The sequence below is a fragment of the Leguminivora glycinivorella genome, chromosome 2, assembly GCF_023078275.1.
Source record: "Leguminivora glycinivorella isolate SPB_JAAS2020 chromosome 2, LegGlyc_1.1, whole genome shotgun sequence".
NCBI lineage: Eukaryota > Metazoa > Arthropoda > Insecta > Lepidoptera > Tortricidae > Leguminivora > Leguminivora glycinivorella.
In genome coordinates, this window is record NC_062972.1 from 24,332,476 (window position 1) to 24,356,382 (window position 23,907).

At 38.0% G+C, this 23,907-nt stretch overlaps 1 protein-coding gene across 1 annotated transcript in view; it reads right to left on the bottom strand.

Moving 5' to 3' along the window:
• LOC125238944 (vitellin-degrading protease-like) overlaps window positions 1-12,307 on the bottom strand; it is a 36,502-nt gene extending 24,195 nt beyond the window's left edge. Inside the window, exon 1 of the mRNA XM_048146447.1 lies at window positions 12,082-12,307. Within this exon, the coding sequence (XP_048002404.1) occupies window positions 12,082-12,307 (226 nt within the window). The remainder of the gene's footprint in view (window positions 1-12,081) is intronic.
• Between the last annotated feature and the right edge of the window lie 11,600 nt (window positions 12,308-23,907).

Consider the following 23,907-nt stretch of genomic DNA (forward strand, 5'->3'; position numbering starts at 1 on the left):
CAGGGAATCGTTATTCGACACTATTCGTTATTATCTCATTTATTATTCAGAGAGATTCTGCAGATAATCAAAACTCGATCAGATCCTGAAATTGCATTCTAGTTTCACAATGCGATTATCGCGACATACTACACACAATCGATTTTCCGTTACCAGGAACTAGAACAATGACATATGGTGTCCTAAAGTGACTCCAAACATATCTGACCCGTTGTCTTCAAGTCCAGAATATTACTTACCGTTGGTCTAGGATTTGACTGGGGGGTTGGGCAGGCGGCGAAGAGCCTACACAGGCAGAATGCTGCCGCCCTAAGGGGAACCTGCGGGTGGTGGGTCGGGAGTCCCATCACTCGCTTGAAGAGGTTCCGAGATGGAAGGCCCTCCAGTGTTCCGAGGTGCCTTCAGCGTAGTATTAGGCTATCAGAATAGTCTGAAACGACGGGCCTCAAGGGCAACGCTGGCGGGGTATCGGAAGCCTACAACCGAGTGCCCGAAACCCTGCGCAAAAAGCGAGCGTCGGAACACCCCAGGGGGTTTAGCCCGTGGGAGTCGGACATACCCACTGGCTTTCTCCCGGGCCAGTGGGATCCATAACGGATTCCCCCTGGGTAAAAAAAAAGGATTTGACTGGGGAAATTTGCTTATGATTGTCTCTATCTACATAATTTCCTCCTCTACAGGTCGCAATTCTCAACCAATTCTAGTTGTACAATTTAGTAACTTTATACTTTACTAGCTTTTACCCGCGGCTTCGCCCGCGTAATAAAAGTATTCTTATTGAAACGTTTACAAAAAATAAGATTTTCATTTGGATCCGTAGGTTTCTTTGTAGGTACATCTGTCCGCGATTATTTCGATTAAGGTGAAGCGGGGCAATTCTCGACTGGGGGGCCATTGTAACTGATCTATTTGCTGTACGGTCAGCCAAGAACCTTACACTGCTTTTTGGCTGACTGTACCTTACACATATTACTATTGTTTTAAAATAAATTCTTGCAATGGTTGTAGAATTGTTACACAGCGACCACAGCGTAGGTAGTAGGTACGAATATGTATGTATTTTACCTATATAAATATTTATACTGGGGAAACTTCATACAACCCACATAGCCAGTATCTCTACGCTATGGTCGGTAGGGTAAAAAGTACTTCCTTGCATTATCGCTTACAATTTTTTCCATTTTGCTTATACTTATTGCAAACATAAACATATAAAAGGCAAGCAAACAACGATCTTCTTACAGCACATTGAATATAATAGTTATCACGGATGCAGGATACTCGCCGCGATGCCTACTTACTAATCCCTTCCCACTGAGCCACCTGCATTGTACACTGCCTAGGTATCGATTGCCGGCCGATTATTCCGACCCCAATCCCTATTCTTATCCCCGTCCCTATCTCTGTCCTTGTCCTCGTCCCCGTCGCCGCCCCCGTCCCGTCCCTGTCCCCGTCCCTCCCCTATCCCCGTCCCCGTCCCCTATTCCTATCCCTATTTCTATCCCTATCTATACCTATCCCTATCCCTATCCCTATCCCTGTCCCCGTCCCCGTCCCCGTCCCCGTCCCCGTCCCCGTCCCCATCCCTATCCCTATCCCTATCCCTATCCCTATCCCTATCCCTATCCCTATCCCCGTCCCCGTCCCCGTCCCCTATTCATATCCCTATTTCTATCCCTATCCCTATCCCTATCCCTATCCCTATCCCTATCCCTATCCCTATCCCTATCCCTATCCCTATCCCTATCCCTATCCCTATCCCTATCCCTATCCCCGTCCCCGTCCCCTATTCATATCCCTATTTCTATCCCTATCCCTATCCCTATCCCTATCCCTATCCCTATCCCTATCCCTATCCCTATCCCTATCCCTATCCCTATCCCTAACCCTAACCCTAACCCTAACCCTAACCCTAACCCTATCCCGTTCCCGTCCCCGTCCCCGTCCTAGGCTTATCATGCTAGGAGGTGAACTTTGAAAAATCCTTTCTTAATGCTCCTCTTATGGCTATTTTGGATATTTTAACCCTATTGCACTACAACAGGGGAGAAAATTTCTTTTCCACCTCATTAGATTTTAAAATCGTTGTATTTATCGTAATCAGCTACCCGATAAACCATAAAAACGATACCCATATTGTGTTTTTGACTTTACCCCCCTTGCACCCCTTTAGGGGTCAAATTTTCAAAAAACCTGAAATATGTATTTAGTCATATGTCTTTAGGAATCCTCCTGTGAAGTTTCGTATAAAATAGTCAAACAAATCTTGTTTCCCCATACAAACTTTTAACCCCCATTTGAGTCCCTTAGGAGGCGAATTTTGAAAAATCCTTTCTTAGTGCTCCTCTACACTATATAGGGAACCTACGTGCCAAATTTGACATCTCTAGGACCAGCGGTTTCGGCTGTGCGTTGATATGTCAGTCAGTCAGTCAATATCATCTTTTATATATATTTTTGATATTTAAACCCCATTGCACCACAACAGGGGAGAAGGTATTTCACTTCCGCCTCGTTAGATTTTAAAAACGTTGTATTTATCGTGATCAGCGACCCGATAAACCATAAAAACGATACTCATATTGATTTTTTGACTTTATCACCCCCTTTTCACCCTTTTAGGGGTTAAATTTTCAAAAAACCTGAAACACGTATTCAGTCATATGTCTTAAGGAATCTTTCTGTGAAGTTTCGAATAAAATAGTCAAACTAATCTTGTTTCCCCATACAAACTTTGAACCCCCATTTGACCCCCTTAGGAGGTGAATTTTGGAAAATCCTTTCTTAGTGCTCCTCTACACTACATAAGGAACCTACGTGCCAAATTTGAAATCTCTAGGACCAGCGGTTTCGGCTGTGCGTTGATATGTCAGTCAGTCAGTCAGTCAGTCAGTCAGTCAGTCAGTCAGCTTCTTCTTTTATATATTTAGATAAGGACGTGCCATACGAGAACCAAAACTGACATCCCGTACTGCGGTGTTACTGAAACCGCAATATGCGTGGCAATTATGCAGTCTATGCGACCAATCGCGCGCGTGATGCGAACTCACCTCCCGCATCAAGGTGCATCCAACGAGATTTTCAGTCGAGATTATATGAAATTATAAAGTACATAAGGTATGTATGTACCTACTCTTGAAACCCTTGTTAGTGACGTTTTACCATTGATTACCTACGGCAAACTTCCGATTGTATGTATAATAAAGGTAACCTAATTTAGGATTGTAGCACAGAATGCTTAATTATCATACAGGCAACTACCTAATATCATTCAGATTAGGTAGTACTTACAGATTATACTCATAACATCACAATACCATCCTTTGAAGAGGGGCCTATTTCAATTATATAACGTATTTGAATATGTCTCACGGAAGTTTAACGTGTATAACCATCCTTTACATTTCATTTCAACATTTTGAACTAAATTTAAGAACTTCTTGGAGCGCAGCCATGCGCTAAAGGCAGTTAACCCTTAAAACAAGGTACTTTTGTGTATTTTGTACAACAAATACCTAGTTTAATCAGACTTCTAGCCGTTAGACGACTCTAGTCATTACGCGGTCTAGCTGCCAATACAGCCGCTTAGCGCTGTCTAAAGTGTCTAATTGATGTATGCAGCAAATTGCGCACTAATTCACTGTAAGCTGGCCCTGTATTCCACACACTTGCCAACACAGAGACGCAGCGCCTGAAGACAGCAGACACAGTTACAGAAAAACTTCCCAAAACGTCCCGCTATGGCACGCTTTTAAAAATTCCATAATAAAATGAGACTTTTCACATTATCCTATTCCAATGTCGGATGTAGGAAGAATGTCAAGGCAAATGTAAAGATAATACGCCTTTAATATATAGGATATACAACCGATCGATACCGGATCGGATAATGCAAAAACGTATTTATCTCGGTCTTCTTGTTTATTCATCTCGACGCTAATGCCCAAATAGAACACCCTTATATCAGAATGATTGACATAAACAACATTTATTGGCTTCGTGCGAAGTGCATGGAAGGGGTAAGCAAAGCGATCGCAGTGCTTGCGGTGGTCAAAATCGACACTGATTGTGGTTGTCATCTATCAAAACTCATAAATATAATATAATACAATGTGTAATGTTTGATATTGGGCACCAATGTTGTTTCGTTGTTAATTGTAATAAAAATAATGGCATAAATAGTCGTTACACGTTCTATGCGTTTCTTAAAGCACACTGGAAATTGGATCAAAGAACTAAATGGATAGCTACCGTGAAAAGAAAACGTAAGTGACATGTCAAAACAAACCATTATAATAAATTATATTTAAGCTTTGTTTACCTAATATTGTTCAATACGCTGTTAGTATTTTTCCTACCGTAAAAGATTATGCTTAAAGATTCAGGCCTAGCCTGGGAATAGGCCCGTGTCGGATATTTCTGCGGCCGCGGACGTGACTAGGTACTTTAGACTTGTTTTATATGGCATTAACGGGACGGATGTTTAGCGAATACCGTATCACTCGCTCGTAGAACTTCTACCATTACTCCTATGTTCTTCAAGATTCCTTATATGCCCTGCCAGCACCAATTTATTGCCTCTTTCTGTGGTTGGAAGTTTATACCGTGAGTAATGCTTTGGAAACAGATTTTTATTATTATATCCATGTCTTTATAATTTATCTACATAAATTACACTTGAAATAGTAGCTCTTGTTATTCGATTTATTTAAAATTAACGAAAAATCGTTAAAATATATGTTTGTTTACATGTCATTTTTTGACATTTTCCACTTCAAGTTCACATGGTAGTATGGGCGTAATTGTCGTGCACGTAGCCAATACGATTGAACTTAGGTACTTATATTTCGACAATCTCTGACCTTGGAAACGTCTCTAAGAGCGGTTTTGCACTACGTCCGATCCGAATTCGGAAAATAAAATCTGTCATAGACGTAGAACTATTTGTATGGTAGGTACCTACTTTAGGCACTGGATCCGAAAAATGACGTAAAAAAATAGGATGATGGAGATCGGATGTACGGATTTCGGAAAACAAAAAACATGTTCTATTTCTGAGAAATCCCTTTTTTTTACGTTTAAGCATGTTTTGCGAGCAAAACTCGGTCTCCCAGATATTTGTTGTTGTTCACCTCTGTAATAAAATTTATTGTAATGTGTGTGTTCCTATGTACATTTCTGAGGTTGTGCAATAAAGTGGATTTGTATTGTATTGTATTGTATTGTATTTGACACTGTTAATAGATTCGCTGGTTCGGCAAGCAATGTCAGGAACACCGAAACGCACGAGATTTGCCGTGAAAGATGGCCGACTCGGGCGATACATGTGTGTTAAGCTGCAAGCTCAAGCGCTTTATCTTCACATTAAGGTGCAACCAGCAGTTTGAGAAACATTTTCGCGTAAATACGAAATATAAGACAGCATTATTTTTATATCGTTCTAAGTATCAAATACTGGTAATTTTTTAGCACAGAGTTTTCCCCAAAGCCCACTGTAAGCAGACTATGAAGTCATGAGTGTCATGACCACTATGCCCCTCTCCCCCCTTTTCTGGCACCGCACTGCCACGCATACTCGTACTTTACGCATACAGACAATAGTCGTCGTACTCATTGGTATACCCTACTCGCACTTTCAATGAAAAATACAGGTGCCTTATTGTATTCTAATAGCAATCATCCTGGCTCTTATAATATTGTTGAACGACTCATAATATTATCAGGCGTTTAAAAACATGCAATGTCGACACACTAGTAAGTTGTAACAGAGAATAGATAAGTATCAATAAGTAATTTTGCAGTATTGAAAATCGTTTTGTGGCAAAGCTGCTCATTTAGATACCTACATAATTATTATTTTCAGCTCGATAACTTGACAAGAGATGTCACACAGTTGACGTTGTTTCAAATTACCTCTGTTTTGAAACACTGAACTCGAGACGCACAGAGGACTGTAGGTGTAGTTTGAAAAACTTGCACAGAAGTTTAGTAGTTTAGCAGATCTAGCTGTAACCTGTAACAGGCCTACGTCACTCGCTCGCGCTAGCCGTTCATTAGGCTTGTGCCGTTTCGTTCGTTGATCGGAGCGCTCCGATCTCGTTCAATCGCTCCCACGAACTAGTTCGCTCTTTTAGGTCTTTTGCTCATTTAGTTCAGCCAGACCAGCGACCACTGCGGTCAGAAAGATCAGAACGAATGGGACCGAATAGTGTCAAAATGATACGAATAGTCTACAGATATACTAGACTGATATAGCCCATACAAAAAAGCGTACCCCTGAAAAAAGCTTAGTTTTTGCTTTAAAACTAGATGGCGTTGTTTCGTAACCCGGGAGTGGAAAAAAACATATTTTCACACATATGTTTACTTGTTTTTATATTATACTATGAATAACTATCAAAAAACTTTATTTTAATATCAAAATATTGGCTCAAAACATAATTTTTACAAATTATATTTTTTGGTCGGCCTCGACGTAGTTGTGATCGCTTCGCTGGCTAAGTTTGTTCGCATGTTGTCTAACTATTGCCAAATAAAATGACTAGATGACGTTGGTGGACTAGGAAAATGTCACATCCGTTTCGTTGTTCATTAATATAATATACTTAGTGATAATAAACCTATATGTTGAGCTCAAATACGTTCAACAAAACGCAATTATTGTGCCAACAGATGTGACATCCAGTGACATCTGACATCCATGTCACATCACAAATGTTATTGTATGATTTATTGAATATTCATAATATATGGATATTAAATATTTTAGAATCGCAGCAGCAATGCGAGTAGAGATACAGAATTAATAACTGTATAAATTAATAATTGTATGACCAATGACCTCATACATAAAATTACCAGTTTAGGTGACAGAAGGCGAATCCAATTTGTAAACATTAAATTTAATGTGCTAAGGAAAAGAATCTTTCCGATTTTCAACGGGACACGGCTGAAGGGGCGAGCTGGTTTCGACTGCGCCCATGCATCTCAATTGTCCAGAAAGTTCATTCGAAGATCATTTTGCTTATAATAATCTGAGTAATCACAGTGAATGGTTTGACAGTATTTCAGCTAACATGATGTAGAGAGACTTGCTAGCTTCGTCGGTCAGGCTTCGTCTTGGACACAACGCCGATAGTTAGGCCGCCAGGTGTGGCACTTTGGATTACGTTTTTATAATAAATTAATGATAGTTTGTATTGTTTTGGTAATATATTTTCTACTCGTATACTATACTCGTTTGGTACTCGTATAAACCTTAACTGAGATAATAAATGAATAAAAGGAAATAATTAGTGAAACTCTGATATAAGTAATAATTAATGAGACTAAATGCGTTTTCACATTATCCGATCCAATATCGGATGTAGGACTGATACCCCATACATTACAGGCGCTATCTTGGATTTTTTCCATTTAAATCCTTCCGACATCCGATATCGGATCGGATAATGTGAAAATGGACTAAGACAATAGATACCTTGTTAGTGTTATATACCTATGCCTATGTATATCCTACCAAAAACATTCTGTAAAAAATAGCCGTCTCGATAGAGCTGCTTGTTTATCTCTAAAAAGTAATGAAATCTACATAAAGTTCCTTACTGCGATTTCTTTATTATTATAGTTAACTAGCCTTTGCCCGCGGCTTCGCTCGCGTTAAATTCGAAAATCTCTCCACAAACTTCCATCCTCCATTCTAAGGAAGTGGGGGGATATAAAAAGAGACAAAAAGTAGCCTATGTCACTTTCCATCCAGTCAACTATCTCCACTTAAAAAATCACGTCAATACGTCGCTCCGTTTTGCCGTGAAAGATGGACAAACAAACAGACACACACACTTTCCCATTTATAATATTAGTATGGATGTTGTGTGACTTGGCCGTTGAAGTGTAGCGGTGCTGGCGACAGATTGGTGCAATGGTGTCATGGAGCACCTGGTTATAAACTTCTTTATACCCTTGTGTATAAAGAAGTTTATAAGTTTCATATTCGATGGTCCGAGCTAAGGTTCGTAAAGCCATGAAGCCGAGCTGATAATCATTGACGCTAAACGCCGATCGAAACGCAGTCTGAAGTGGGTGATAAACGTACGATACGAGCAGGTATGCGTACTTATGGCTCGACCACCTTTTTCGATTGTGTGTCACCGTAAGTAGGTACGCGTAAAAACCGCTGCGCATAGTAGTCGACCATCCAACGCGTACTTGTTCGTACGCCTATCACCCACTTGACGTCGCGCCAACACTTTATGGAAAAAGCGGGTTTTCGACAACTAAGTACCAATAAGATTTTAGACATTCAAAAATCTTCAATAATACTCAACTGTTTCGGTCGCACTCGTTCAAATATAGGATAGGATTGGTATGAGCGAGACGGTCAGGAGATTGATTGTCAACATGATATCTATCATAAACACCGTTCGAAATGGCCTCATTAAAATCTAAATTTTAAATATATTGAAGTAATATTACTAATCATTGACGTCATGCTCAAAATGAAAGAGATAGAAAATTTGACAGTATGGTACTCTTTTGCATGATTGTCATAATTCAAAATAAGAACGATGGTTTGCGTTGTAAACAGGGACTGAAACATGACACGGGTCCCTAGCGTCATCTATATACTTTTCACTGTATCACTTGTAATGCCGTTGAACTACCGCGTGCGTATTTAAAAAAAAAACGACATTTTTATTCAAATGACACTCTTAGTGACATCTAGTGACATAGATTTACGGCTGCCAACGGGGTACGGTATTTAGTATGGACTCTGCTGGTCCTTTCTACAGATAGAAACTTTCCGGGCCGAAAGGTTGTAAGTAACCGAAGTTTAATATGAAAACTTGACTTTTTTTGTTGCTCTGCTAAGTAGCTCTCGCTCTCGGTCGGCGCAGTCACATTCGTTCTCTCGATCCAAACCGCTCGCGCTCGCCGATCCTATACTGAACTAAATGAGCAAAGACCGATTCACAGACCACGGAAAGATTCAGTTCATTTCGTTCATTGATGGGATTTTATTCCTAACAGTTCATAGTTCGTGAACGACACAAGCCTACCGTTCATTCGAATGAACAAGTGGCCGAGGGGCGCCACGCGCCCGCCTGTCTAGTGTCTAATAGTCACGTGGCACGTACCTAATATTCTTCTGAGTTTTACGTAGTAACTTATTAGTAAATATTAGTTAAATAAAGCGTAGGTATTTGTCGCTTTGCGGGCAAGTGAAGGATCTGTTACGTTAGTAACTTATTAATAATTTTGTGCCTGTAAGCACTTCAAGCATGACACATAAGTAATGTCTGAAATGTGCGTCTTATTAGTACTAAATCTATGTTTTAGCCCTCGAGAAATTTCCAATTTCTAGGCCATTAAGGGTACCCATTACAGAATCCGCGGGAGTTCAATTTTGCTGAGTCGCAAACTATGTATTTAGAATTCAGCTTGCACGAAACGTGCATCTTTGAAAGTTCGAAGTTACTTTGATCTTCGGATTTTACCTCTACTAAAAGTACTAAAAGGTTGCATTGCGATTTCGTGAATGACACAGGTACCTACTTACTTACCACATAATTATTTTGTTTGTTGGAATAAACTTATTTAAAAAAGTATTTAGAATAAAACCATTGTATAAAATAATCAGACTTATTTTATAATTATTAAACAAGTTGTACAGTAGAGTAGAGACTTAATAAACATCTCTTTTTCATCAACTACCTAGTCTACCTACTAAACTATTCAACTGAATTTAGTATCAACAACTATAATCATTGGAAACGTACCTTCTTAACGAAAACGCTAACGTAAAATAAATTAACACATGCAACACTTTCATTCACTTGCGGTCCGCACAATTTTACAAACTAATCTTAAATAGTGGTAAAAATTAGAACTAATGATATGCAATACAATCTATAACATGTAATCGACAGTGGCGACATTTTGTAGACCGAAAGATATAACTTTGTTAACGATTGTCATATCAAACGTTTATTGGACCCGTGCAGTCCAATGAAACAAAACCAGTCTAAGAGCGCTATTCGAGTAGGAAAATTTGGTATGCGATTCGAAGGTCCGCTTACACTGGTACTTTGAGTTGCGTGACTTTTGCTGAGCTCGCGTAAACAATTACACAGCGCTGATCTATTTACAACGCTTTGATACGATAACAATTAACCAGTATAACACGTACCTTCAACAGTGCGCAAGTGTTATACATCTTGGGATCAAGTTATACTGGATTTTCGTTAGAAGCATCTGGAGCCATGAGACTTCTTGTAACTTGCTAATAACACAGTTGTTGTCAGGCGCCGGGCGGGATGATCGCTCGGAGCGGCAACAGCGCGGTGGCGTGGCGCGCGAGTTATCAGAGGAGAGAAAGAGATGGAAATACTCAGTTGATTTCTTTTTCTAGTCGTCGACGCACGCGCAGCGCTTATAAAATAAATTTTCTTCCCTAGTATGTAATGTATTACATAGAACAATAAATAGTAGAGTGACAACTTGTTTGATCCACCATTTTAACCATTTATAATTAAGGAATGTATGGGTAAGACGTTGTCATACATTTTCACAGTTACTTATGTGATAAATCGATAAAAAAAATCAATCTCTTCATTTCTTCTGCGACGTTTATACTTTTTAGACATCAATTTAATTTGTTATATTCAGGTATTTAGTCTTTGATGGTTATAACGTCAGTTTTATCTTTATCAACATCGACGTCCTTGCGTTTCATCTTTTCTTTTCCCGTTGTGAGCGTACAAGAAGTACACGTTACATTTAAAATGTCCGGGGAAATTTCTGGTTTTAATAATCTATCAGAACAGAACAAATGCACATTTCTACCGCATGTTGTACATATGTAGGCTTGCTTTATTTTAGTTTTGCAAACATGACACCTATTATTTGAAGGTTTTGGAGTATTATTGCTTTCATCTTGCTTTTGCTCTTTTAAAATATTATTGTTTTTTGGATTCGCAACATTTTTAAACGGAGCTAAAACAAGCAGTGTCTCATTCGCTTTAACGTATTTGTCTGTACTGCCTTGCGAAAGCTTCCTTTTAAGGATATTAGGTACATGATTTAATGGTTTATTCGAAGAGGCAACTGTTGGTACAGATAGTATTGGAACAGTTGGTACAGATTCATTAACATCAGGGTTCTCGGTTATCGTTATCAAACAATCTTCATCATCTTCGCTTAGCACTTTCTCTTGTTGCATGGCTTCTTCGTTATCACCGTCTAGTATTATGGAAGAGGTTGGTTGACTATTTTCATCTCCAGAGTTTATAGAAGGAGCACTGATTTCATTGTTTAATCCATTTTCTTCAGACGTCTCTGTTTCTTGTACATCTTTACTTTTTCCAATCAAAGGACATTTAAATACTGAAAAATATGGTGAAGGTTTATTGCTATTCATATCAGAATTATGTTTCCATTGAACCATATAACATCCCACAGCCCAATTGTTACTACCAGTCTCAGTTTGCCATTTCTGAAGCAATTCTTTTACTCCTAACGGAGTAATAACTGGTGTTTTCACTGGCAACATAAGGTTGACTTTAAATTCACTATGCGCAGTGTTTATTATGCTCATGACTTGCTTAAAGAAGGGCCTATTGTACGTCTCTATTTTTTCTGGCGGTCCAAAATCGAAGAATATCTTCAGTAACTCCATGGCTGTCTCCTGTGGAGTGTTTGTTATGAGCGGTCGCAAAAGCACGTAACCTGTGAATCTGTCTGCATAACATAACACATGCTCAAACAGATTATCTGGCTGGTGATTCATATTAACTAAAGTTACTTGACCTCTAGAATTAAATATTCGAGGTACCCGCTCATCAACTCGTCTTTTTGCTTGACCTTTGCTGTTACAAACTGTACAGACGACTATAAAAAAATCGATGCTAGTCTTTGGCACGACAAAGTTGCGTTTTTTAATAACGTTTGACATTTTCTCTCTTCCCCCGTGTCTAGTCTGTAAATGAGCATGAACCAAAATGTCAAAACAGTCTTCCGCTGGAACAATTTGAATAATAGGGTCATCAGGTAGCAATCTTTTATTAATTAATATATCCTCACCATTACGTTCAATAATTTCGTATTTCTCTGCAACTTTATACTTCGCATGCTCTGAGGGACATCCGACTGACGCTAAAAACTGGCTCTCTTTTATGAGACTTTTAATTCTATTCACAACCTCCTGCGTATACGGTGTTACAACAGGTAACTTTTTGTTCGCATAATACAGTTTTACTTGTTCTAAGTATCTCGTTTTCACTTCGTTGTAGTCGAACACGTCCGCCATTTTGCGTGGAGCGCGCGGCACTGACGCGGAATGCGAGTATCGCGCAGTGGGCGCCGAGCGCTGGGAGAGCGAGGCGACTGTCGGTTGCGTGCGTGGAGCGAGCGAGATAGAATATATTAATTCACCGGGCCGTTACGCGAAGTCGGCGGCGCGCGGGCGCGGCCATGAGAAGCATGACGTAACAAGGCGACTCGGCCGGTTGCGGTTGCTAAGGCCATTGTGTACTCGTCTGTAGTGTTCGTTGTAAACGTTCGTATTCCTTTGCGCGATAAACACGTAATGTTGAAATACTTGTCCAACTAAAGTCGCAATGAGTAAATACTTACTTTTCCTTACAAATAAACTTGTTGATTTAATATTATTTAATTAAACTGTTTAACAAACAAAATAAATACCTATTAGCAGTTCTTATAAATGATAATCTTTTAGGTAGAACCGATTTAAAGAAATAAATAATTATCTACTAAATTAGGTCCTAGCTAGTGCTATTAGTAAGTACATTTTGAATTTAAGTGATTTTTAATATCCCTAATCAAGGACGATATAATAATACCGGGACAGGCAAAGCCCATACAAAAAAGCATACACCTGAAATGTATGGGCCTTTTAGGCTTAAAACTAGATGGCACTGTGTGACCAAAATCATATTTTCTCCAAACATTTTTGCGTGTTTTTAATTTTTATAAGAACAAATGACATGTTTTTTTTTATTCAATCATTATATCACGTCAATACAAATTTTGAAAAAAATAATTTTGTAAACGTCATCAGTGTAGTTATGATAGTACCTATTTAATAGGTGGCGCTAAAAAATCAAGGTACGATTCTTAGTATGAAGAATGTAAATCCTGTACAAATAACACTGCATGTGTGACAAGGATAGCGTAATGTCAATACCATCGCGCTGTTCCTGTCACACAAATCACACAATGATATAACATTTATAATAGCCAATGTGGCAGCACCATAACTCCCTAAATAGCAATTTTATATCTCAAAAAGAAAAACCGGCCAAGAGCGTGTCGGGCCACGCTCAGTGTAGGGTTCCGTAGTTTTCCGTATTTTTCTCAAAAACTACTAAACCTATCAAGTTCAAAACAATTTTCCTAGAAAGTCTTTATAAAGTTCTACTTTTGTGATTTTTTTCATATTTTTTAAACATATGGTTCAAAAGTTAGAGGGGGGGGGACGCACTTTTTTTTCCTTTGGGAGCGATTATTTCCGAAAATATTAACATTATCAAAAAACTATTTTAGGAAACCCTTATTCATTTTTAAATACCTATCCAACAATATATCACACGTTGGGGTTGGAATGAAAAAAAATATCAGCCCCCACTTTACATGTAGGGGGGGTACCCAAATAAAACATTTTTTTCCACTTTTTATTTTTGCACTTTGTTGGCGTGATTGATATACATATTGGTACCAAATTTCAGCTTTCTAGTGCTAACGGTTACTGAGATTATCCGCGGACGGACGGACGGACGGACGGACGGACGGACGGACGGAGAACCCGAAACTTACAAGATCACTTTGCTGTCCGTCGGTCTGTCAAGGCCTTAATATCTCGGGAACAAGTGAATGTATAGAGTTCAACGCATTTCTATGATCATGCAAAGAACCAGGTCAAAGGCCAAAATAAATAGGGTAAATATCAAATATCAAATATCAAATTTTTATTGCATATCACCAAGGTAGGTCCTTTACTAATTTATTGTAATGCAGAAAAGTCTGCGAATGATACAGTCTGACCAAAAAGAGTCGAAATTAAAAAGTGTCAACATTGTATTGTCATCCCTTTCAAATCAATATGTGTGAGTAAACGGGACGGCACTACGATGTTGCCATTTTATAATTTCTACTTCTTTTTGGTCGGACAGTACCTACTACCTACTACATTTTTATAAGGAAAAAGTAAAAAAAAGAACCACACCTACAAAAATCGCTGGTTCGAGTCTTGAGTCTTGGTGAGAATTTTTCCTTTTATTTAAAAACAATTAAGTATATAATATGGTACGGATGTAGTGCGAAAAAGGTTTTCTTCGTATTTTTCCGGAAACGTTCGTATTTGTCATGCTAGTTCAGTCAATGTCAGTACGTCTTGTTCTGAGACTGACAGAAATAGCATGACACGTTCGTACGTTTCCGTAACAATACGAAGGCAAGTCTTTTCGCACTACATCTGTATTTCTTGTTGACATCGAAGTTAAAATTATTTGATATGTGTGTTAAAATAATTGCTAAATTGCTAAAACCCTTAATTGCTAAAACCAACCAAACGTATGGCGCCATCTGAACCAGAATAAATGTCTCTGTACCTATTGTTCCGGTGCGTTTTTTTCTTAGACTTTATTAGTGTTTTACGGAGATATAATGTATTTTTGGTAATGCCACAGAGCATAATACTATGTAGGTAATGCGTAGGACATAATATTAAAAAGCGCACTACAATTTTATTCGAATAGGACATGATAGGACGCAATGCAGCATTGCCGCAACAATTTTGTAAGACGTTTTATTTTTTTCTTTGGACACCATATTTATAGTCTAGCGTGATCTAGTAAAAAAGAGTCGAACTTTAAAGTGGCAATATTGCTATCAATATTTTTCAATAGCCTGTTCCACACTCGCGCGCGTATCGAGGCGCGATGCCGCGAACGCGGGCGTGGATTTTTTCTGCGTATCGAATCCACACTCGCTTACGCGCGGCTTCGCGCCGCGATATGCGCGTTAGTGTGGAGGGCGCTTTTATCTATATTTATAAAATCGGGACGAAACTGCAATATTGCCACTAGGTATACTTTCTACTTTTTTGCCAGAATGTATGCACCTACACATAAAAAGAAAATAATTATGTTAAGCAGGAAAATCATGTGGTACCTTTTAATGTTAGGTTTGCATATTGGTTTAAGAGATTTTTAATTGGGTAGCCATACACACTATGTACCTATTCTTTTAATAGCTATGTAAAAACTTATTCCAGTTTCGTTCACTTAACAAAGCGAGACTAATATTTACATTTCATCCGGCGATTATGTAAATCTTAGGCTAATTTCCACAAAATCCTATATCTTTTAACAGCTCACTGAAAAGCTACTCTATATTTGTGCTAAATAAGGTTCAATTTAGAATAGTCCGAATCAATTAGAAATGGATGCGCGCGAAATTACTTTCAAAATGCAACTAACGCGTCAAACGGGTGTTCTAATAACTTAATGTCACATGTAGATGAAACTGGCCGTCTGTATTTGAACTTAAAGTTATAACACGAAGAACGAAAATGTAATGAATGAATGTGCTGCTTAAGTCCTTACGTTGTAGACTGAATGATTTGCATATGACTAGCGCGTGTGAGGGATGCGGCAGTTTAACTTTTGCGTTCTTTTTCTCCGAAAACTAAATTACAATGAGAGAACTAGTTGTCCAAGTCACCCAATTTGAATATGACCAAATTGTTGTTTCAAAACATGTTGTATGTTTGAACAGAATCATGACTTTTTCATTTGTTTTTGTTTGAACGTCACGTCACGGAGAATTACATCGGTACATGCCTCCTGGCATTAAGTTCGCCTTTTGTACCTACATTAAGTTGTTCTTTTGTGCAATAAAGTTTAAAGAAATAAATAAATATATAGGCACTATCAGCTGAAAAACTGCACGGCGAATTTATAAATGACTTCATTCATAATTTCTCCATGCACTTTTGCAGCTGATAGTACATTGGTCATTGGCATATCCAAAGCTGTGAAAGGTCTTTATAGATATAGATATACATTTATTGGTACTAATCATACACTGTCAAAGATTGTCAGGTCATCAACACCTACTTAGTACTTACTAACGCCGTGGCTTGCGTGGGCGACGGTCGCGCGATGGTCGCGCGACGGCGATGCGACGCATACGAAATCAAACCTTATCGATATGGAAGTAGACGACGCGATGAGACTCGACGGCGACGGTCGCGCGACGGTCGCGCGACTGTCGCCCACGCAAGACACGGCGTAAGGGTACAAAGGTACCTGTCCTTCCTTACTGAGTGAATATGCAGGATCAATCTGCAGGAACAAATCTAATTAAGACTTAATGGTATTACACACACGCCATGAATAATTTTACATTCTCATTTTTAGCATTTGCATAGATTAATTAATTAAATGACTTCGCAGTCAGAGCGCTTGAAAATACACACTTGAGCATTAAAACGCCGTTTTAGAAAAATGTGTTTTGTTACACGGTGAAATCAGCAATTAGATTGTGTCACAAGGGAGCAAAATGACATATTTACGGTGAGAGCGTACATTTAATCCTGAGCGTAGCGAGGTATTTTAAAATATAAGCCTGAGACACAGATCATATAATACTAGTAGTCATAGGAAGCAGAATAGCAGAATATTTAGGTTTTTTTTAATTCGTTTCTCAACAGCAAATTGATGTAACATCTATCGCAGGTGTATGTTGTTTTTTTTAGAAAAATATTAAGTAACGAATTTAAGAAAACTAACTATGCCATTTTGTTTTCTATAATGGACCTAACTATATGCTGAAGTGAACGGAATTCAATAAAAACACGGTGTATCACAAGCCTACGTCACATAATATTTCATACAGTTCATACTGCTGAAAAGTGTGTTAAAAAGTAGGTGAAACTTATTTCGTCGTGCCATTTATAACGAAATTCACAGTTTCGAAAAATAATATTGCACCAAGTTGTAGAATGTGTTGTCTCCTGCATGCGTTGAACTCGCTGAGAAATGGCTTCTTCTTAGGGTTGGTTTACATTAACTGACTAGGGTCGCAAAACAAAAAAAAAATGTTTATTTTTAAACTTGTGAAAAAAAAAACATGAAAAAAACCTGGCATCGTTGTTTTTTTTTTCAGATGAATAAATAATTTGACAATAACGCTTTTACGTGACTTAAAAACATTTCAATAACAATAACGTACATTTCAGTTGGATAAAAATTCAGAAATTTCAGAATACAAAAATGTTTTGGGGAATCCTCGATTCAGCGTGGAGCGTGGTGTTGCCAGTAGTAAATGGCGATTACTACTAACTACCAACAGATTTCGTTAATGATAGTTTTATAAAACCAGAGATTAAAAGTTGTTAAATTGAATTCGTTTAATAGTTAATATTATGTCTTAAATAATTGTATTAACTGCCTTGCAAATTTTGAGATTACGTACTTTAGAAAAAAAACATGTTCTTGAAATAAACCGTTTTTTTCACGGTTTTTTTTTATTATTTTTCAAGTTAGAAAAAACCGTTTTTTTGCAACCCTTTAGCTGACTAAGACTGAAGACGCAATAAAAATATTTTTTTGTAAACGCACCCAAGAATTTTAACAGAACCATACAAATGACTGTCTGTGTCCTCTATATCGTTGCAATAATGTTCAAGAGACAGAACTGCGTCAACTGGTACCGTTTGATTGCGTATCAAAACTTGAATAGAAACATCGATATCTGATAGCGTATTTACAGCTCCCCAACCTTCGATCTCTCGCACATTTTTACTGCCCCCAGATCGGTTGTAAACCGCGAATCTTGGAAGATCGTGACAACATATATTTTTTCATCACATTTGCTGTTTAAAGGTATCATTACGTCTACGTGTACTGAAGCATAATGTACTATTTTATTCCCAAGGGAATAATGGATTTAGTTTTAAAAATGAATACAATCCGTACAATACTTCAGGCAAAGGATGTTTCAATCTGCCAAGGATTTTTATTGCACAAGCAAAATTTGTCTATTAAGTTATAAAAGATATTATACGGTATTAAAAATGCATTTTATTTATGTTTTACAATTATCTCAGTGTGTTTTGCATTTATTTCGTAAATTTAACTGAGATAGATTGTTATAATTTATAATCTGACAACATGCTCTCTACTCGCGCTTGACCGCGTGCGTGCGCGAGGCACCCATCGTTGCCTAGCAACGGAGAGTACAACAGATAAAAATATTTAACTGAATGGAAAATAAGTGAAATTTTAGTTCAATCATATGATTTATCTGCTTTTTTGAACATTGCATTTAATTTATACGCAGTATTTTCGAGTTTGTTTTCGTTCAAAAAGTGTTTGTTATCAAAAACAATGGATTTAATATGAATAATCTGATGTAAATCAAGATACACTACTAGTCGCAACGCCGCCGGTTGAAGGTTTTGCCTTATAACTGTTTCCTCTGTATTTTTCTCTCAAATGTGATGAAAAACATTGTGTGTAACTCGGGGAGTATGAATATTACTAACTCGAGTCTTTAAATCGCTCCGGCAAGCCGTCGCGATTTAACTTACTCTCGTTAGTAATATTCAACTTCCTCCCCTTGTTGCACAATGTACTATTATTGAACTACTTTTTCGATTCGACAAGTCCGGACGCCATCAGATACATGAACGGACAAGTTGCCTCAATTATCGTAACAACACCTCTGTTACTAAGGCGTTAGTGCGTCTTCAAATTATCCGACCCGATATCGGATATGTAGAAAGGATTTCAATGTCAAAAATCAGAAGTGGCCGCTTAAATATATCAGATATCGGTCCTACATCCGATATCGAATAGGATAATGTGAAAATACAGTTATAAAGTGCATGTCCGATATTTGTGAGCACTTTTCCTGCTTCGGTATATCAGATAGCGACTGTCCAACGGATATAAAGTCTTTTATTAAACAATACCTATCCAATAAATATTTCATTTCCATTGCCTTAAGAATGAAAATGCAACTTTTATTTTAATTTTATTGATAACCTACAAAGAAATGTACTTTTATATTCTTTATATCCTCGCGTCAATCGTTTCAAATACAATATTGACGCGAGAATATTGCATTTTTAAAACAGTTGTAAATAGTTGTAATGTAAATATACAATAGTAATTTATTTATTTATTTATTATTAATATAGGTTTCTTCCGGGTTGAATCAAGGCACTTATCAACTTCACATTTATATTTTCAGCTCTAGTTTCAGCTACAAAACATAGTTGCAATCATTACTTCGACATGTTGCAATGGTTTCCTTAATTGTAGTACTGTAGCAGCGTCAAATCCAGGGGGTTTCAAGGGGGTAAAAACTAAAAAGTGACAAAGGCGCCCCTTGGATTTAACGAAGTTGAAATTGACCGCTCCCCCTGGATCCGGCTCTGTACTGGTCATTGCAACTTATTGGAAACAACTTTAGAAACCTCAATTTGACTATTTACGAGGGTAGGGAACTGTGACGTTTCTCCTTCTCATTAGACTCCTGCGTCTCCGCTTCAATTCAGCAGTGATGACTAATTTTTCCAGGTTATCTTTATTTTTCTGGCAAAAAAATACGTAGATAACTAAAATAAGCTCGAAACCTGAGATAGATTCATTTAGTGAGATACGCTGTCCAATGAATGTATGTCCGGCCAACCCAGCATCATCAAAATATTTTAAGCGGGTTACTCACGTATTAAGTCGATATAGCGTCATCCTTGAGTCTCAAGTTTTATAGTTAAAATCATCCTTGAACTCACAACATTGACACCTGCCCTGGCCATCGTCACGGAAGACTAACTGAGATATTTGTGTACAAAACGCGAGAATTTAAAGTAGGTATTATATAAAATGATGAGTGTAGCATCTGCTGTGACCGTAATCCGATTAAAGTGCTTAATCCCGCTGTACGCTGAGTCGCTTTGAACTTAAAACTCTATTAATTTTCACCTCTCTCAGGATTAAACTAATACCGAACTATACTAGAAGCAGGAAAGCGAGAATTAAGGTAATGTAGCCATAGTGCTCCGTCTTCGTAAATCAACATGTTTCTCATTCCGGGAACTACCTGTTTGATAAGGTTTCCAACAACTCGTAAGTTCCCGAGGTGTGTTACTGAAACTTACTCTTGTTTGTCTAATTAAGGGGCCTCACTGGTTGTAATGTTTGTACAGAAATCGCTGGAGTTAGCTTATTTGGAGTATGTTAAAGATACTTTAGAGGGGTAAGTATTCTGATTTAACTATTGGTAAAGAATATGTGCAGAAGTAGTTCCATTAACCGCATCATACAAATTGTAGCTTTTATATAGCATTTGAGTTTATCGCGAACATACAAACAAACAGGCACAAGGCGTAGTGACCTAGTGATATATAGATAGGCGATGCAATCGTTATTACACTGTATTTTTGGGTATAGGTTTAGGTACACCTATAAAAAAGTAAATAAATAATTTGTACATCGTCGGGTAGTTACAACATTTGTTGGTTAGGTAACCATAACCAACCAAAACGAAGCGGATTTGTAACCGAGCGACCTGTTTTAAACCTATCCTTATTAAATTTAATCTTGTAATGTATTCAGCATTTCTTGCCTTTAACTGGTTTAAGGAGCCTTTTGAAGGTAGATTTTGTTTATATTTATTTAAATACCTAAAGATACAGACGAATGTAACCCTAAATATGAGTTGATCAGGACGCCCAAGGTTAATCCAAGATGGGCCCCTCCTATCCGTCCATCCATCATGAGCCGTAATAATTAAATTCATGATTGATGAACCTTTGATTTTCGCCAGATAAGTGTAAGCACGTTTTCTTATTTATATTTATCTACAAAATCACTGAAGTAATTTGTTATACTTGTAAATTACGTACGAATTTAAAAATCGTCAAAGTATAAAGCAATGTCGAACAACCAGCAGCAGAGCAGGCCTCACAAACAACATCATTCTTCAAAGGTATTTTTTCCTAAGCCCTTTCCAAACGAAAGTGATATATCAAGAATTTGTCACATTTTTATTTTCTCGCATGACGCGCGCGCGGAAATTCCTTATCATACATACATACATACATACATACATACAATCACGCCTGTTTCCCAGAGGGGTAGGCAGAGATCACGGATTTCCATTTACTACGATCCTGACAAACCACTTTCGCTTCACACACTTTCATAACATTTCTCATACACGCTCGTCGGTTTCGAGTACTTCTGACCTGGCCTCTTTGCAATATTTCCCCGATTTGATCAAGAAAAGTTCGCCTAGGTCTTCCACTACCAACTGACCCTTCCACTCCTTTTTCATATACTTTCTTCGTTAATCTCCTCTCATCCATCCTCTCTACATGCCCAAACCACCTTAACATACCCATCTCAATCTTTGTCACCACATCTACATCCACTCCACACTTCTCTCTTATCACGCTATTTCTGATCCTATCACTCAACTTTACACCAGCCATGCTTCTTAACGCTCTCATTTCTACGGCATTCACTTGACTTTGAAGTCTTTTCTCCCACACCCAACTTTCACTACCATACATAAGTGTAGGCACCAAAACTCCTCTATGCACCGCCAGACGTGCTTTTTGCGACACTTTCTGGCTGCCCATAAAAGCGTTTAGTGCTCCATTCACTCTATTCCCAGCATTCACTCTCCTTTCAATATCTTTTCCATGTGTACCAATTCCTTATCAATGTATTATAATTATGATTTTCCTCATAAAATGTCGCATGTCGACAATCCTGAGGACAGCTGAGGTTGCAGCTTAAGGGGGAGCATAAATCACGATGACACCTTAAGTAGGCACTAAACATTCGCGAAGACAGATAGGGTGGGAAATATACACTTAATGGATGGGAAGATGTATTCTATTCTGCTCATTTTCAGTCTGATTACATCGGGTTATAATGAAAAATAATTGGTGATAGGCATTTTTGGGCCAAAATAATTTTATGTTTACAATCCAACATATTACGGTGATGTTGAACGTCATATTTTTATAGGAAATTGACATCACATTTGCAAATAAGCCCATAAGCCCGTTTCTACTCATAGTAGTTATAGAGAGATACCGGGTACCGCGGTAGCTGAGTGGTGACGGAGACCGATGTAGAATCATTGTTGTGCCTCCACCGCCATACCGCTTTTATTTTACTTCCTTCCTACATCCGATATATTATCGGATCGGATAATTTGAAAACGCTCTCAGGACGTTATCCACGTAAGCAGAAGACACGTACCAATTGATTTGTCTCTTTTTTTAACCCCCGACGCAAAAACGACGGGGTGTTATGTTTGACGTGTCTGTCTGTCTGTCTGTCTGTTTGTCTATCTGTCTGTGTGTGTGTCTGTCTGTGGCATCGTAGCTCCCGGACGAATGAACCGATTTGGATTTAGTTTTTTTTATCTGAAAGCTGAGTTCTTAGCCATGTTTCATGAAAATCGGTCTACTAATCGCGGTCGGGGGTTTTTCAAAATTTTAATTTTGTGGTTAGGTTATTGTGTACGAAATCTCTTCTCTATTTCAGTTTATTATAGTTTATAAGGTATAGTTACTTATATACAAAATTGATCCTATTTAAATAAGTAGATATGTGATTTCATACACCATTCTACAAATATGCTGAAAGAAAAGGCAGTAGTTCCACTTTGAAACATACTCGCACATTAAAGCCCCATTTAGATGGTACGAGTTTCTCGCCTCGAACGTACGATTATCGAAGTACGAGAAAAAATATCGTATCATGTAAACTATGCGTACGATATCGCACGAGAGGGGGCGATAATCGCCTCGCCTTTGATATTTGTATGTCTCCGTGTAAACAAAACACATATGCGAGAATCGTATACGAGTTTATACGCTACGTGACGCTACTCAGTCGAAATGTATTCAGTAGAAATCATGTAAAACATGGTGTTTTTATATTTATAGCTACCTCTCAGTAACTGCTAAAACCAAAAATAAATTCGGCTTATTAATATTATACAGATGTTTACCTACTGACATTTTACCCCATATATCTATGGGGCAAAATGCATACGATAATTTAAAAAAAATGTTATTTATAATCTATGTTTAATAATATCCTAAACCTAATCGCAAGTATCGCAACCAAGATTTTATTAGCTAGGTAACGCTACGGTCGAAATCATTATTTTCCCTATTGTATATTATTGAGACCTTCATAAATCATTTATAGTGTTTTTAATATTATTGGGTACTATTCATCTTAAATTCAAATAAATCCAAGGTAAATTATACCCAATATTATAAAAAAGCATATAATATATGTGTATATAATTAATTAATTAGCAACTAGGCACGCAAGTTGACAGACAAAACTCGTATGAAAATCGGTTCGCTCCGATTCGTGCGATAATCGCACGTTCGAGAAAAAATGTCATACGAGAACCGGTTTAGACGAGTCGAGAAATGTTATGGAAATATCTCCCGAAAATTCTACTCTCCGTCTAAACTATTTCGCCTGGCGATAATCGCCTGGCGAGTCTCGCATACGATACTCGTATGCGAGTTTTTATTTCTCGCACTAATGTAAACGTTTTCGTACGATACTCGCCAGGCGATTATCGCATACGATTATGTCATACGAGTTTCTCGACCAAGACGGGCGAGAAACTCGTACCATCTAAATGGGGCTTAACTATTCTTTTCAAACTAAAATTTCAGCGTTGCAGATCCTTCCAAATTGCACAAAGCAGGCAATATGATTTTGAAACTCGCTCATATGGGCGGGCTAGCGTACCTACATATTTATTTGTTCATGAAAGGAGAAATCTACAAACTATGTACAGAGAGAAAGGGAACTAGGATTGCTTTGTTGC